A 17,939-nucleotide genomic window follows, 5' to 3' on the forward strand; every position below is an offset into this window, starting at 1 on the left:
TGAAGTTTATAGAATGATGGGGCTGACATTTATGTGATAAGACATCTATTAGGCTATACTTGTATATATTTATGCTGGACACATTAGAGCCACCCAGTCCCTTTGATCTGCAGAAATACCTTTTTATTTGACTGAAATATATTTTTGGCACCATGACGGAAATGACAGATCTTTTCTTTTGCTTTATTATTGTGTTTGTTTGGACAATCTTTAACCAGGGCAGGTCCCTGACAACAATATCAGTAACAAGGATAACAATACTGCAGCTGGACCAGAAGCCTGTTATTAAACACAGTTTAAAAAGACTGATCAGTAGGGATGTAAGGATACACTGACTCAACTCACCACTGGATTCCATTCACGATACTAAGTTCACAATACAATGTTTTTCACAAAAAGTGATAAAATCTACAAAATATATCGGCTATTCTCTTCTCTTTTCTTTTTCAAATTTAAGAATGAATATTTCTGATGTAAAATGCAAAACAGTGCACAATTCCTTTTCTTTGTAAAAGTTCAACCGAACACATATATATATTTGTAAATAACAAAAGCAATAATTGAATTAAAAACAAAGAAACTAAGGCTTTGCCTGTGTTCCTACAGTAGTTAGGAATTTGCATGTTTTTTTAAGGAATATCAGCACATCTATATTTCTATATCTATATTTTCAGAAGCTGAGATCTCTGTACATTCACAAATGAGTGCGCTTACATGGTCATGTATCTAGTTTATGAGACTTATGATCATATTCAGGATATGGTGTTTACATGAGCACAGAGAACTACACATGATGAATACAATTCTGTTAGCAGAGGCGCTGTTTACAGAAACAAACCAGCGTCAGGAAATATGAAACACTTACTAAAACGTAACAACTTAACTATAACTAACTATTAACTAATAACTTGCCCCGCACTGTTGCGTGCGTGCATGTGCGTGTGCGTGTGTGTCTGTGAGAACAAGAATGACAGGGAGAAAGAGTGCTATGCGGAGATGAATTAATGGAACCATATCTATATTTCAAATTTGTGTTGAAAAAAACCCCCAAAAAACCAAGAATCAATGTGTGGCGCTCAGTGTTGATTGCGTGGTGCAGCGCCCCACATTGGTCTTTGTATGGGAAACACTGATATTGTTACACTAGTTAGATACACGCCCCGCTACATAATGAATAAGGACGCAGTTCAATTAACACTTGGTTGATTAGTTTACACACACACAGAAGGCCATGATTGAATGAACAAACTGTAAATGGAATATTCACAACATGAAAGCTGCAGTCTTTTTTTTATCAAGACATCATTGTGTAAACTCATCGAAGTATAACTCAACATGAAACAACTTTGCTTTTAATTACTTTCAAGGAATGCTGCACTTACTGGAGGAAGGATAAGTAGATGGAGTCTGTGTGGTACTGCAGTCTCAACAATGCGGTATCATGTGCCTGTACTGTTGCACTCTTGTTACTAATTTTTAGTACAACGCAGATTGCTTAAGAGGCCTTATTAAAGTAATACAGGGTGCGGAAAGGGATAGGGAATATTCAATTATTCACATACACATCTGGATGATTTAGATGATTGGTTTTGTGTTTAAAAAAAATCTCCATATGGCTAGTTGATTTTCCTTGGAGATCTCCACAGATGAGGCTGATAATTTCATCAGTATGCAGCAGTAACTCAGAATCTTGATGTCTACAATCATATTATATCATACCTACAGTATGTGCGTCAACAAAATAAAAATGCCCAGGGGCTCATGCATAAATGATGCCTGACAACAAAAGGATGCATACACCTTGTTCCTCACAAAGGTTGGCATTTAAAATAAAACAATTTTGATGGAAACACATGCAAAACTGCAGATTCTGTGCTCCATGCATATGTATATATTAAAGAAAGTACTGGTGTATTACTGTATCATGCAATGACAAATGTCAAAATAAGGTTAATGCAATAAGATAGCGTTTTACTCCACTTGAGACCTTTTAGCATGGGTGCAATTCTGAGAGGAAATGTTGTGGAAATACTGTACAACACACTATTGACCTACAGCGTTCATTAGCTTGTATGTTTATAAATTCTGAGGCAAAGCAGGAAGAGGATGATGCATTATTAATATTATTCTGCCGACTGTTGCCCTATAAAACTCATCATGAGCAAGATGCATTCAGCATAATCTTTGATAACAGTGACAAGTTATAAGAAGTTTAATAAATGAAGCTCTAATATGTGTAGCAATATTAAAGTTGCTGAAAATGTCAGGCTGCTTTGACGCTGTTGGAAGAAAATAAGCTCAAATGAGTATGTATATTTTGAGATGATGACTTTTCTACTCATTGATGAAGGGAAACTCCTGTATTCACTAACTTTCTACAGGACTCATGGTCACCACATTCATATTTCCACCTGGTGAAGATTATTAGAAAGGTCAAGTGTACAACTGATCTGACATATTTAAAGATATATTAAAAAATATCCATACATCTAAGTGGAGATGGTCTGTCCAGTGGCCAATGATCTTATATTCTGTGGTGTTATTTGTCATCTGGTATTGGTAGATTTCATAGCGACCAGGAGCATCTCCATTTACATTGAAGACCACCGGGGTGCCAGCAATTCCTGAGGATGGGAAAAAAAAAAAAAAGTTATTGTTTTAAATGGCAGATTTTAAAGCTGAAATCCAGCATTGAACAATACAGTAAAAACTCAAGCAGTTCCCATAATGCTCTGAGATGAAATGAGGCTGCGAGGGGACTCCAAGCTCATGCTGTTGTAGTGTTAATGATGGGAGCAAAATAGATGTTGACAGCCACGTTGTCCTGGTCCTTTGAGGAGGGCCAGGGCTGCTGTCTGTTCATGTTCCCATATCATTTCACACTCCTTCATTCTGCTTATTGCCGTTATTCTCAAGGTCCCTGCTCAGAGTGCTAACGAATGACAGCACTGATTTTGATAACCACTTTGAGGTCTCTCTCATCCTTTTGCTTCCTTTTTGCCAACCCACAAACCCCTCTCCAGCTTCACAACTTGTTATAAAATTATAGTGTGAGGGAACGAGGATTCCCAATTATAGTGATGAGAACCCACCACAAAGCATCTCAGGGGAAAGGACCATTAATAGCATCCTCATCTCTGTCTATTTGCCCCTACCAAATGTGCTTTCTCTCCCTCATTGCAATGCCACAATCCCTGTAATTCTGTAACACGTTGAATTGGAGGGAAAAAAGTTGCCTGCAGCGAAAATGTGTTTCCGATTGCCCACAGACAGTATTTGGATATTCTGTACATTCTATTCTAGAGCTACATCAAAGGAACAAGAGCACATTTTTCTGCAACAGAAAAACGATATGCATCATGTCCAGAAAGTGTTTTCCAGCATTTGGGAGAGAGTTGTTCATGTTCCACAAGTATTGATTAAACTCTCCTTTGTTTAAGGTATAAAAATAATTATTTATTTGAGTGTTGTTCCCTTGAATAGCTCACTGCATTGATTGGTTAAACCTGTGAGTCACAGTTGGACACCTGTGAGTTTGGCTTTGCCTTATTTTCTCCCTTTTGCAGATTTATGTGTCAGGGTCTCATCAAAACCCATAGGATTTAATTGCATTAGTATAATCCTGCTGCATTATCTAGAGGACATGTCTAAGACAACAGCAGGCGGTCATGTGCAATTATGAAAATTTTCTTGCCCATCTCAGCAATACAGGGAATTGAGTGGGATGTATGTTTCTCCTAATTTGATTGCCTTAATCGATTAGTTTCACCTCTTAACTTGCAAAAATGTATTTCAAGTTTCATGCACAGCCAGCAAATATGAACAAACTTGTTTCATAACCAGGTCAGATTTTTGAGGAAACACTGCGGGAGATAACTCTGAGGAATAAAAGCCATGCAATCTAGGAAAACTGCATTTACTGCCGTCAGCTGCAGCTCTGCCCGAATGCACTGAAAATTACACAGTAAGTTGTCTGTTAATTTCACTGTAAAGTGGGTTGATAACTGTGAGTAAAACTCTGTTAATGCTTTGAGAGCTAAATGAACACAGTACTGTGGATATTGACAGAGTGTGCAGGGCAGTGTGCAGGGCAGTGTTTGGTAACGCTTTCCTGAATACCAAATTTTGATCTTCAGAGCTTCAGTATACATCATCAGAAAATCACCTTACAACACAACAGGCTGCTACAGTATAACCACACAGACCTCTACACACATCAGGCTGCTACTACAACGTTGCTCCGTTCTTGACTGGGATTGATGGCGTAGCGCTGCAGTGTTTCAGTGATTACACTGTACAAAATTAGTCTAGCCGCTAGCGGAATACCTTTTGTCAGGACACCACACTGAATTTCAGCCTGCATGCAAGTTTTTTAAGCTTAACATTGTTGAAACAGAGCAGCTAATATATTGGTAGCCAGAGCAACAAGTTAGACTGCTGATTCGCTACTGCAGCTCCCCACTGCGTACCCAGCCACAGTGTGAGAAAACGAGCGAAACACGAATGTTAATGACAACAAAACGCATTTAAGACTCTCACACTGAGCTGAAATGGAAACACTGTGCTGCAATACATGTCTTTTGGTTTTTGGGTCCAGCCCTACTGCAACATATATAAACATGATTCACATTTAGCTGCTCTTTGCAGTTTTGACAATTAGGCTTGGGTATACCAGTTTATTTGAGTGGTGTAGATAATGTTACAGGACTAGTCAAACAGAAAATGCCTCTGCTGCTATTACAGTCATTTGGGTTTAGTCCTGATGATACAGGTGAACCAGTCAACACAGACGCAGCTGTGTGTAAGACTTCAGTCAACTGTTATCACCACCCACACATCATCTCCGTTCAGCCCACTGATGTGTCCGCCATGGCAAAATGTGTCATGGGGTCCTCCAGCAAGAACCTATGAAAGAATGGCAATCATTCTCTATCTATTGGTTACCCTATAAGTAAGTTATTCAAATTATTTTTTTTTTTAATCACAAATACGGTTTTATACCGGTAGGTATGAAAATACAGAAACCAAATCTAGTGACAATAGCTGTGAAATTGAGCTTGATTGTTTGTGATCCTTGAAATTGTCTTCATCTTCACGGCAGTGAAAAGCTGAAATTGGTTGGGTTTTTGGGGTTTTTTTTTAAAGCTGGTTTATTTAAGGCGACATATTAAAAGCACTACTTTGCTTCTCTTAAAAAATAATAATGTATTCAAACAAAACAGTAATTTCCAGGATGTCGTGTTTGCACAGTTACCCTTCCGCTCCATTAAAAGCCATTAGCCAAAGCCACGAAAAATCGAATGTGTTTTTTTAAATGTCGTATAAAAACTGATCAAAACATGATACAGATTATTCTTTTGAACTTTAAAAGCACAAAGATGGTATTTGCTAAAACTATACCAACACAAGTTAAAGAAAACAGATTCTTCATCAAAGAAAAGCTCTGATTCAAAAATACCAAGATTGAGAGCTGTCAAGAGTGTGTAATTTATTCTTACATGGTCTTACATGGTTATTAGTCGTTCAATTAGGGAGAGTTAAGGGCGAGTGTTGAGGTTGATTATCTTGTCAGCGCTCTCTCTTTTATGATGCCGGCCCTGGGAGTAGTTCAGTTTCTCAAACAGTATCATACTCAGACAATTTGCTGTACTGCTAAATATTCCTTGTTCCCTAGACAGGATAGATCCATTATTAAGCAGCATACACACTCTGGCTACACAAATCTGAGATCATTTTACAAGCTGGTGTAATATTTTGCATTGGTATGAGCAGAAAAATAAATCTATTATCTATCTATCTATATACCTATATAATATGATTGTGTGATTCTGCTTTTCTTAAGTTATATCCAAATTAAATTAGTAATCAAGCCTGATGAAAACAACCTGATTTAAATGACTATGTGCAAACCTGATGTTGTTGGCCAACCTTTAATCACTTTAAATACTTTTAACACAGCTTTACTATCAGGATATGTCGTGCAAGATTACTTTGTAAAGTAAAATATCCTCAGGAAAACCAGCATCAAGTACAAGTTAGTATGTTTGAACCATTTCTGAATGTAACCAGCTGCAGTTTCCTTCATAAGGATTGCAATTTTAATGCTATACATCTATAAGTGTCAACTTCATCTACGATACCTGTAGTGCATGGGTCTCATTTTTCCTTTAGTCAGCATGGATGTCTATAGACAATTCCTAGAATACACTGGAATCATGTGTGCCTTCCCGTTGTTTCCCTACAAACTTTTAAATTCTCCATTCTTCTTTGCCGAAAGACTCTTAAAAGCAAGGCAGTATTCCGGTAATGTGCAGCATTGATTTTCTAACCATCCCTGTAGTAACCCCAATGGCTTCATTGCTGACAAGTCAGCCAGTAATATAACACCATGAATAAAGGAATGCATATAAAATTGAAGTTAAATTATATAACACAAGCCTGCTGTACAGTACTTCAGATTTATCACAATATTGGAAGCATTGATCTATCTTGTAAAACTAAACAAGTCTTACTTCAGGATAGAACTCTGAACAATTTCTTCTTTTTTCATTTTAAAAACTAAAGGACTGACCTGCTTACATAGTAATAAGCAGATTCAGTGCAGGTAAACAATGTTTTGACTTTGAAGATGGGGCTTACAGTAAATTACTGCTGAGCACTGCAGAGTTTCCTTTCAATATCCATTAGGGATGAAAACTAATTGCTGCAAGCATACATGTCAAGTTAACCATTATCATACCCAACATTAAAGGTTATGTTGACTACTGTATATTTATTTTAAAAATCAATCCAAGCATTATTCATATCCATGTTTGCTTTGTACCTTTGCTACTTTGTCTCTGCTTTCAATTTCTTACATAAATATATAAACTAAACCACCTCTGACGAAATAAATGCCAAATCATGTGTTTTCCGTTTTGTACATTTTCTGCAAAATGACCTCAGTTTATTTACCAACAAAACTGATCCCTGTTGCAGCCACCACCCTCTGTTTCCATGTGAGGGCTGTAGACTACCATGTGCCCTTATTTAACAACAATATCATGATAAATATTACTACATTTGCATTCTGAATTCCTGAAAAAATGGAAGGGGACCTGGTCCAACAAGGATGGGGAATCCAACTAGTCATCCAAATCAGGCATCAAAATATGTTGTTTGTCATCCTCTTACAAAACTTAAAACAAAGTTACTTAATTTGGTTTTGTTTTCTGCCACTGCTATGGTAAATATTTAATTAAGTTAAGGCATTAAAACTACTTGGTTTGGTGAAGGAAACCTTATTCTTTCTTTCTTTACCAGTTGAGAGAAGCACTATTTCGATGAGGTTACTTAAAAGAATGTGGTTATAGAAAAATGTGAAACAAAATGTAGTGTCACATGTCATCTTTGTTGAAATATCCATCCACACCAACCTCTTCTCTATGAGACTTTTCCTTTTTAGCTCTAATAAAAATGTTGGGCGAATTCAGCCTTTGTTCCTGACAGAAAACAGTCATCATTCTACAGCCACTACAGGTCTTTGTCAGGAAAAGGTAAACATTGACAAGGACAATTCTCCCCAGAAGAGCCTAGTTGAGATTTATGCTATCTTCTTTTATTGATTCTGTAGCAATGCAATGGTCAAGTGTTTTGCCTCATCCAGAGGTTTCCTTTGAGAGATTCTTCTGGAAATTATTCCTGTCATTACTTGCTGTAGCGTGACTGCCCCTCCCACCAAAAAAACTAAATATATTCCCTACTGTATAATCAGCTGTGCATGTGGAGAAGGTTGGTAGCTGTGTCAAACTCCTCGCATTGCATTCTCCTTGATTGCATGAACATTTTGACCTTCTACTCATCTGACATACAGTATAATTAGCTCAAGTTATTAAAACACCTCACCCTGACCTAAGTTGGACCCCGTTCTGCGTACATTTATATTATTTTTTCACAAGCCAGCAGGTTAAAGCCGTGCCTGTCGTTCTTTCATGACTTCTTCATGTATGGATCTCTATTACCTGTTGGCCTTTAATTATTTTCAAAGTTTTAAAGTGCATTACTACTTGTTGTTATGTTAATATGTCACATTTATATAAATATACGCATTGAGACTGTAAATGAACACCTAACTTTCTACCTTATAAATATCAGTTTATATATTCTTTAGATGAATATTTTAGAATGTCCAGCCAATCTTTTTTTGTATTTAAATGTACTATTTAATCTTATCCAGGACTATTGGCAACAGACAGTAGAAAATAAAGTGCATATACTGTACACATTTAGTATTATAACTGTTTTGTTTTTTGTAGTCAACAGTAGGTCATTTGGTTCAGACCACATGTTCAGGTACTTGAAATTGCCTCAAACCTAGGTTGCCATTTCTGTACTCCAATGTTTTGTTCCTTAAAGTGAAATTCTGGCGTAAAATCATTCCAGTGTCTTTTTCGACACTTGCACACATCAAATAAGCCATTGAGACTGTTTTTTAATGTAACAGCCAGCCAGATGTGGCTAACATTGATTAGCTGAGGGCATTACGGTGATGGCTTTAATACAGCTTTTTTAACAACTAATACTTCTCAAAATAACACCAAACCTCCGCATTAGCATGATAAGAGTCCCTACACATAAAACGACGCACCAACAACATAGTTAGTGGAGCTGGAGTTTATTAATACACGGGAAAAAAATGTCCTGATAGCTTATTTGATGTGTGCAAATGTCGAAAGAGACCATGGGATGATTTTACGCCGGAATTACACTTTAACGGCCAACATATACACTGATACAATATATCTGAAAAAAGCTGATAAAACAGTATGGTCGATATATTAGTCTAGCTCTAGTAATAGATACCAATTTTTCCTACAATATAGAAATTTGTCTTACAGTATAGAAAGTAAACTGTTTTTTTTTCCAGAAAGACTGATGAAATAAATGCGAAATGAGGAATTGGAACAGATGCTATACAGGAAGTGATGTCAAAACTTAGGCTGTCTATTACCGTTAAAGTGTTGTTTGTGAGACCTGTAGATCTGTGTATTTAAGTCTGTGTTTCTGTCAACAGAGATAACTGCCCACTGTATTTACAAGTTACACTAAAATATATGGTTTAAGTTTACATAGGACAGCCACTGGAAAACTATTGATGCTTGTTTTTGATGGTGCTGTGTGTTTACTCTCTTTCCCATTTCATTTATGTACAATTTTAACTCAGCAGCCAGTGCACTTCAAGCAGGAGATCTCTTGCGTGGGCAATTCAGTGCTGACAAGATAAGGCGGAAAATCTCACAAAGCACAGTTCCAGCACATCTTCAACTATGATAAAACGGGCTGTTCTGCTGCTGATTGTCAACCCTCCTACGGATCTCAGCCTCATATACTTGCTGCGAGTCATTTACATTCAGTAGCCTGACAATTGGAAACCACTGTATATTTACAAAGCCTCCACATGAACATGTCGCTAACCCCCCTAAAAAATAGGACATAAGAAATGGCTTCAGATAGCACTGCACAAATGCATCAATATGACACAGTTAAGATACAGTACATAGTTATGATTGCTTTGGTAGCAGCATGCAGTTGAGCCTACCTTGGTGGTATTAGGAGTACAAACCTGTGAAGTTGACATTGCGGATGTACTTGAGCAGCAATGTGCCATTGATGGTTTCCATCTTGGAGCAGAGGCCAACTTTCCCAGGGCAGAGATCTTTGTGCATGTTATGTAGAGCATGAGCCATGGCATAAACTGCGTCAATCACAAACTGAACCTTCCCCTCTTGTTCGTAGGATGAGTCTTTCCCGATCCGTTCATGGTCTAATGGAATACAAAAACACAGAAATTAGAACTCAAGAGATTTCTGCAAGGATTGCATTTTTCAGCAATTGGATGGCGAGCGCTTCTGTTTTTGAAACTGCAGAGACATTCTCTTATTGTCAAAATACCTAGGAAAGCCATCCATCCTCTGGATGCCCTAGGTCTCTAGTTTGTGGTTGTAAAGTTTGATGAGGCTGTGATTCTCCTAGAGGTCACAACTGCTCTTTTTGTAGAGTTCATGTTTCAAAAAATGGTCTCATTGAATCCACAAGAGTCTCGGCTTTGTAGTCATACCCATGTTATGCAATTCAAGAATGTTTAGGGACCACATTATGCAGAAATTTCAAAATACTCCATTTTAGAATAGGCCAATATAACATTTGTACAGCTTAAGAAAAAATGCATGTTTTTATCCCGTCTGGGGATAACATAAAATGGGCTTGCCTATAAAGGAGAGACTTGTGGGTAACCATAGAACCCATTTTCATTCAACTATCTTGGGGTCAGAGGTCAAGGGACATCTTTGAAAGTGGCCATGGCAGTTTTCCCTCACCAAAATTTAGTCTTACTTCGGAACGCTATTTAGCCCCTTTCTTGACAAGTTAGCATGACGTGGTGCAGGGACCAATGGATTCCTTAAATATTCTAGTTTTGTGTGATACCAACATCTTCACTATAGATTTAGAAAAAAAAAATCAGCTAGGCCTGCCTGGATTAAAAAACTCTGCAAAAGTTATATCACTGATTTAGCTTAACTGACAAGACTAGAATACTTGATATGACTGATGCAATATTCTGAAGAAAAAACTGCTCCACAATCAGTCCCAAATATAAGAACTAAACAACCATGGCTAGATGTGTTAAATCAGGCAAATGGCAGCCTTTGAAGAGGCTTGATTACTCAATTGTTAACCTATCATTTTTTCACCATATTTGATTTATTTAAAGAATGGCATTGATCTGTGCATGTAAAGCACTGATTATAAGCTATTTCTTATAGACATCAATCACATAATCTCCTCTCAGAATCAAATCGGTCTCATATACAGCCTCATTATGGTCTGTCAATCACAGATAAGACCCACTCGAGATTATTCAAGAAGATCCCTTTGGTGTCATATATGCCATCTGTCTCTCCAAATGCAACTAACAACCTTTTCTGTACTTTGTGGCCTGGCATTATGTAGAAATCTTAAAATGTTCAATAAGTAAAACATTTAAACTAAGCAGAGGTTTGTATGAATAATAAATTGTAAATGTGCTTTAATAAGGAAGGAATACTTATTTGGACGGTCTCAGGTCTTGTTTCTATGATATCTTAGTGTTTATTTCCACAAAGTCATGAGCCATCCGTTGATCAAGAGCACAGTGTGTGATAGAGAAGTAGAGGGAGAGCGGAAGACACAGCAGGACAGGCCAACTCATTCTTCACTATTAATGTAAATAGCTTTGACAGGTATTAATTATGGTATTAATACCTGTCAGGTATTTTATCAATCATTGGTGGAGTTGTACTAATGCTCTAAAAATGTGTTAACCACTAAGCAAGGTTTAAATTATTAGAATAATGCTTTTGTTGGCCAAGATTGGTAGATAAGAAAGAGTGACAGCAGGACACTGATACTGCCTCAAGAAATAGCAAGATCTGACAGGAATGAAACTCTAAGATTGGAAAGTTTTAAACTATTAAAGTAGCTTGGGTAGAAATACACCCCTCTCAGAAATAATTATAATAATAACTTTCATGACACCCAAGTTCACCTTACAATACATAGATAAATATATACTCAACAGATAAAAAGAGCAAAGCATGGGTAGTACATCAATGATAGGCTACATGATAATGAGGCCAGTTTGAATAGGTGAGTTTGAGGTGGGTTTTGAATGCTGTGATGTTGTCCGATTGTCGAACGTGTGGGGGCAGGGGTTTTCATAGCCTGGAAACAGTGCAGCTGAGGGCCCTGGCACTCATGGTGCTGAGCTTTGAGGTTGGGATGGTCAGAAGACCAGCTGAGGATGAGCGCAGGGAGCAGGAGTGTGTTTACTCCCTGAGGAGATCAGACAGAGTGGGGGCTTGGTTGTGAAGTGCTTTGCAGAAGTCAATTCTGTATTGAACAGGGTCAGACATGTAACTCTTCACATTAATCTGATGCCAATATCACATGTCGCTCTCATCATCTCATTTCCACCCTTTACTGGACTCTATGGGTAATACCCTTCTTCAAAAACAGCACACATTCACCCACTGAAATTTGCATGAATTATATGATATTCCTTCTGTGAAAAGACTCGGACAGTGTCTTTTGCTTGTCTTTTGATCCCTGCAAAATGGACGGTGGTTTTACCCAGTTTAGTTGCATACTACCTGGGTTAGGGTTGTCATGATACTAAAATTTCAAAAGTCAATACTGATACACCAGGAAAATACTCGATACTCTATACCATTTTCGATACCACAGAGATAAAATTACAAAAATTGAAGGCAGAATTTTAAAATAAACATTAGAACAATACAAACAACATCAATAACAACACTTTTAGCTGTCGCTGGTGTTATAGAAAGAAAACACATAACTGTTATTGTTTGTTTTATTGTGTTTTATAGCTCTAGGATTTATGTGTACATTAAATGATCCAATGAAGGAAGTTAAACCTTGGATTCAGTTTGTGAATTAGTTGTTGTTAGTCAGGATTCTCCACAGTGTAAACAGGGATCTGGTCCATGCTAATGTATTTATCTACAGTTCTGATTATCTTCTGTGTTTCTGGTGACTTGACACCATATTATCATTGCTGATTAAATACAGTTGGCGTAGCAGGCTGCTACTGTTTCTGTCTCATTGCTGGTGTACCATGTGCTTATGTGCTTGGTATACACATAATTGTGTCATCATGTTAAATTAACATCTCTTAACATTTGACGGACAAGATACTTACTTGCTTACTTTCTGAGTATCAGTTTTTTTGACTAGCCTAAGCTGGGTTTGCTGGCCTAGCCGATCAGGGCCAGTGTGTTACAACGTGACAGGGCATTCATTCATCAGGCTCCACTCAATGTACCTATAGAGTCCAGTAGAGGGCGGCACCTGTGTGATATTGAACGCAGGTTAAGATATTGCCCTCTACCCGGGGGCCCTTTTTGGTCCCATGCCGCTCGCTGAAGACGGTAGGATGTAAAGTCCAGTAGGGGGCTGATATGAGATGCTCATAGCAAGGGCTTTCAGGATTCAGAGCGCCAAACCTTTGGGGTGTTAGTTGGATCACACAAATACCTGACTTTCACCCAGGAGACCTTGGTTCATGTCCTGTTGAAGCATGTGAATGACAAAGCATTGCAAACAATTCCCCTGGAAAAAAAAGGAAATCATAGATAACATTTGACCCTTTTTTTATTCCTTATAAAAATGTTTTAAGAGCTTATTCAAGTCGAACCAATAACACTGTAATAGAGGTTCATTTGTATCTGCATAGTAGGTCTATCACAGTTTGTTTTCTTCTGCTTTGAAGGTTGAAGCTTTTCTAGAAAAATGAAATCCCCTCATTTTAAACTCCTCTCAGCTTTAGGGGAAATACATTTTGAAAAGTAATGGAGTAATTTGTATAACAGGACCTAATTTCATCTGTGCCATCAAGGAATGACTTGAGAGAGGAATTCTATAATAATTATAATAGCTCATGTCAATAACACATACCGTGGAAATGTGGAAAGCGTTACTTTAATCATGTATGTGTGTGCTCTTTTAAAAATTGGCCACACTGCTTTTGCAGGCTGTTTTCTAATTACTGTAATGGTGTTATTGCTCTGACATTTTTTAATAAGAATGCAAGGAAGCAGGAAGCGATGTGCAATTGCTTACAAATAAGGTTAACATCTGTGTTACTCAACAAATGCTTGGCCACAAACACAAGACAAGATGATGTAAAGAGTGTATCATCATCAGATAACAAAAAATGACATAAGGCAGTAGATAAAGTTTGCGCGCCTTGTAAAATGTCTGTGGCAGCCATTTCTTATCTCAACATGAGCACTTCATTTTAACAAGTGCTAGCATCAAACAGCTGAATTGTTTTTGTGTGTCTTGTTGTTATTATCTTTTTGCTTTCCCAATATTTGTTTGCTAAAAAAAGGCAATTTAACATCAGCGACAAGGCTCTGAATGTTTAAGCAGCTTGGACATCCCCAGTTATTTTGTAAATGTGTGTTACAGACAAAGTGAAGCATGGATAGGCGGCCTCTTTTTGTGGTTAATGTCTTTCTCTAACTCTAACTTTCTCTTTCTCTTTTACACAGATATATATAACGATATTTGATTCATCGATGGCAAGATACCTCAGATGTTTGCATGTTTGTGGTAACTCCAAATTATTCTCACTGTTGAAAGACATGCAGGTCCAGAAGACCAGTGGTTCCTCACTTTTTATTGACCCATGAAAATTAAGCAATATGTGGTTGTCATAGGTTATGTCATTGGCATGGCAAGTCGCATTGCTGTTTTTTATAGGGGCATCTAAATGTACTACACAATTTTGACTCAGCCTGTGATCATATTTTATGTTTGTTATTTTAAAGGCCTTTCTGGGGATGGGAATCAGCAATTAGCAGTAGTTATAAAGGCTGTGATACATTGCATTGGTTAATTGTAATACAAATATTAATTATCTGTCTCTTTCATATAAATATGGAATTAAATGAATGAAAGAATCACAGTGAGGTCACAGTCTATAATTATTTTTTTTAAGAGGAAACACCTGATTATACTTCTATTAAATTAGAATGAAATTAATAAACATTTTTTAAAATGATTTCATCAAGTAAGGACGAGCAATCCGGAAAACCCATATCAGACAGAACCCCTGATCTATGTAATATAAACTAAATTGTCCAAATTGACTCACATAATGTCTTTTTTTAACTATTTCGGACAGGTGTCTAATATGTTTGCATTATCTGTGTTGAAATATAACTACACATTGTTTTGATAATTTATAAAGTAGCACCTTTAATGTTTAGTTTTTTGTTTGGTTTTGGCTTTCCATGCCTTTAGATAGTACAGCTAAAGATCGACAGGAAAAAGGGGAGACACTCTACTGCTGAGCCACCAGGTGCCAGATTTGATGTTTAATTTTAGCAGATATCATCCTCTCAACAATGCCTGAAGAAATACCACAACACATCCACTTTCACATGTATGTTTGAAGAGTGAATTCCTCTCAAACGTGGCTGTGCAAAAAAGCATTGATGTGAATGAAGATTTTTTTTTTTTTAATCAGTGCTGTAGGAGTTTTCATCAAGACCAACCTTGAGATTCTGAAAGAGCACAATAATCGAGAAAGCTCCAGGTCACACTGTATGTGCTTGTTCGCAATATTCTTTTGAATGGAGGCAAATTGTTTCTTTGGGAAGGTTTTTGCATCCCTTTCATTGAGGTAAATGGGCACAAAAGATAATATGTGTTTTCTTTCTTTGTGATGTGACTTATAGGCTGTGTGTTTAAGAAATATACTTACAGTAGATGATAGAGCAGACTGAATGGGTTTTCCTTGGTAGGGCACAGTTAATTTTGACATAGCGAGTTACTTTAGGAGGGGAGGACTATTTAATATATTCATAAAACTTTCAACAAAGCTTTATTAGAAGAAAAAGCTATGACCATTGAGAAATCTGTTCAATTTCTTCATACAAAAAAAATGTATGTACAAAGTGTATTTTCAAGTATGACCATTCTTAGTATCTTTACTTTTTCCGTGTGCAGAATTCAAAAATATACCCAATAATAAGTAAATAAATGCCAATCGATTTAATCTAGATAATATATATATAAAATAATTCAGATGAATCAATTACAAAAATAATTGTCAGTTTTATCGATTGTCATGTGTATTAAATTACTGAATGCAAAGTCCAGTAAGGACTCAACCTTAATACATTATGCTTGTACTCTTCCAGCTTCTTGGACACACCGGTCAAATATGTTTGGAATAAAATAATGGTTAAAATTAATGTGGCCTTAGTCCCAAGGGACAAAAATAGACCACAGTCCTTGTTGTCATAGTTTCCACACATAGTCGACACAGTTTCTCAGATGAAGTGAACTCTTTGTTGCTGTAAACTACGGATAGCAAATGAGTTTAAACTGCTTTTAAACAAGAATTAATAGTATGAAATGTCTTAAGGTAAGAAATTGAGTGTAACAAATGGGATATATTTTCCCTGTTGCTATCATGCAGAGTAATTATTCTAAACCACTGCAGGTCAATCATCATTTTTCCACAGTGAAAAGAAGAATTCCTTTGCTGTCATCTGGCCTATCTTTTTCTTGAACCTTGCTTTTTGTGTTGCATCTTAATAGAATCAAAGAGGCGAGAGAGCAGGCTTAGTTGAAGGTGGTGTCCTTGATGTTTTCAGTGAGCAATGGACATCAACCGAGCAGGCATGGACTATGTCTGGCCTTGATGACTCATGTCTGCAGGGATGCAAAGCAACAGAGTGACTCAAGCCAGTGTAATTCGCTCAAATTCTTTAAACTATTAAATTCAAATCTGACAACAGTACAGTATGACAGAAAATGTAATTATTTAATTAAAGCTGCATGTGGCATTGAATTGGCCCTCGTACCCCACACGCGTCAGGGGGCTGTCTGGATGCTGGCAGGACGCAGGCAGACTCAACCATACATTTCCGCAACCATCACACACTGTATGCATGACTCAAGGTATCAATTTTTGCCACTTCTGACCAGTGTGCCAGTGTTGGTGAGTTTTCGAGAATGCGATGATGTTTGACACAAAGCTGACTTCCTGTTGTCTTCAGGTGGCGATATGACTATTGCTTAATTTCAGCATGTATATGACTTTAGGCCTGGACTCTTATCCAGCATGTGAAATTTAGGGCAGACTGGACAATGTAAACTCGACAACTTACGATTTCAAGTTTTGGGCAAAATTTACCGCCATGCCACATCAAGGGCGTTCCATGAATCCCAAAAACTTCCCAATTTAGCATCACAAAGGTCTTTAGATGCAACCTACCAGATTTAAAGGCACTCAGTCTTATCTAAGAGGAGTTTGTTAAAGTACAACATGTCTGCTTGCTTCACTTTGCGAAAAAATGCCAGGGTAAATTTAAAATGTCCAGTTGTACTTAAGGTATTTCTCCAAGAGGCTTTTTTTAAAGTCTCCATACTTACTTACATACATCTGTCTACCAACTTTCTTATGTTTATGTAATTTGAAAAGGTGGGGGCAGGGACTTTGAAATATTCTAGGGGCACCCTTGAGCCAATTAAAAACACAAGCCACTTATGATGCATGTCCAACTTTATGTGCGCATAAGAGCACCATTAGCTCTTAAAAAATGCTAAAAGTAATCAGGGTGCCTCTCTGGCAAAAAAAAAAAAAAAACGGTACATGTGTTCTTTAAGATGAGAGTAATGATCCCACCAAATTTCATGAACATCAAAATAACTTTACTCCAACCATGGCGTGCGTTTGGGGGCACCTCAAAAACAATAGGTTCCCCACACTTTCAGTGCTAGGGATCGCTTCGGCCTCTGGCACTTTCGTGCTTGGGTCCTAATTATAGGAAATGCTGCATGAAATGGCTGGACTTTTGGTCAATTGCTCTACTCTGTACTCTAATTTCAAGTATAATTTAAGATATAAAAGTTAACAATATCCTGTCATGTTTTTATGCAGTAACATTTTCAACAAAGCAGATTTAAAGACTTTTCAGTCTGCTCACTGCACGTGAATTATGACTGATGTGTCATCCCTGCTCATTTCTGACCAATGCAATTGTGATGAGAAAGGAGAATGTCATGCCATGGCACGGTGTGACATTTTTCTATTATTATCAATTTGTCTCTCTTTTGATAAGTTCTTGGTTGTATCAGCCAATTCCCCTTCAGTATCTCTGCAAAAATAGGATTGTGGTTTATGGTTAAGCAGCATGATATAGTGTGGTGTACAGTGAATGGTAAGAGCTGATCAGACCTGGGAATTATTGGATTCTACACATCAGACAATTCACATTTGAACCTGTGAGAAAGTAAAGCTTCTGTTTGTATTTCCTGTCAACCTCATGTGTAATTGGTACTTGTAACCAGGAGTTTCTTGGGTTGTGCTTATTCTTCTCTAG

At 37.3% G+C, this 17,939-nt stretch overlaps 1 protein-coding gene across 1 annotated transcript in view; it reads right to left on the minus strand.

The window, feature by feature from the left end:
• Positions 1-17,939, minus strand: part of LOC310951568 (metabotropic glutamate receptor 4-like) — a 176,411-nt gene that overhangs the window by 9,730 nt on the left and 148,742 nt on the right. Inside the window, exons 7-8 of the mRNA XM_083919858.1 lie at positions 9,602-9,802; positions 2,488-2,624 (exon numbers count right to left, since the gene is read on the minus strand). Coding sequence (XP_083775984.1) covers positions 2,488-2,624; positions 9,602-9,802 — 338 coding nt within the window. The remainder of the gene's footprint in view (positions 1-2,487; positions 2,625-9,601; positions 9,803-17,939) is intronic.

This window comes from Echiichthys vipera (genome assembly GCF_963691815.1).
Source record: "Echiichthys vipera genome assembly, chromosome: 9".
Lineage (NCBI taxonomy): Eukaryota > Metazoa > Chordata > Actinopteri > Perciformes > Trachinidae > Echiichthys > Echiichthys vipera.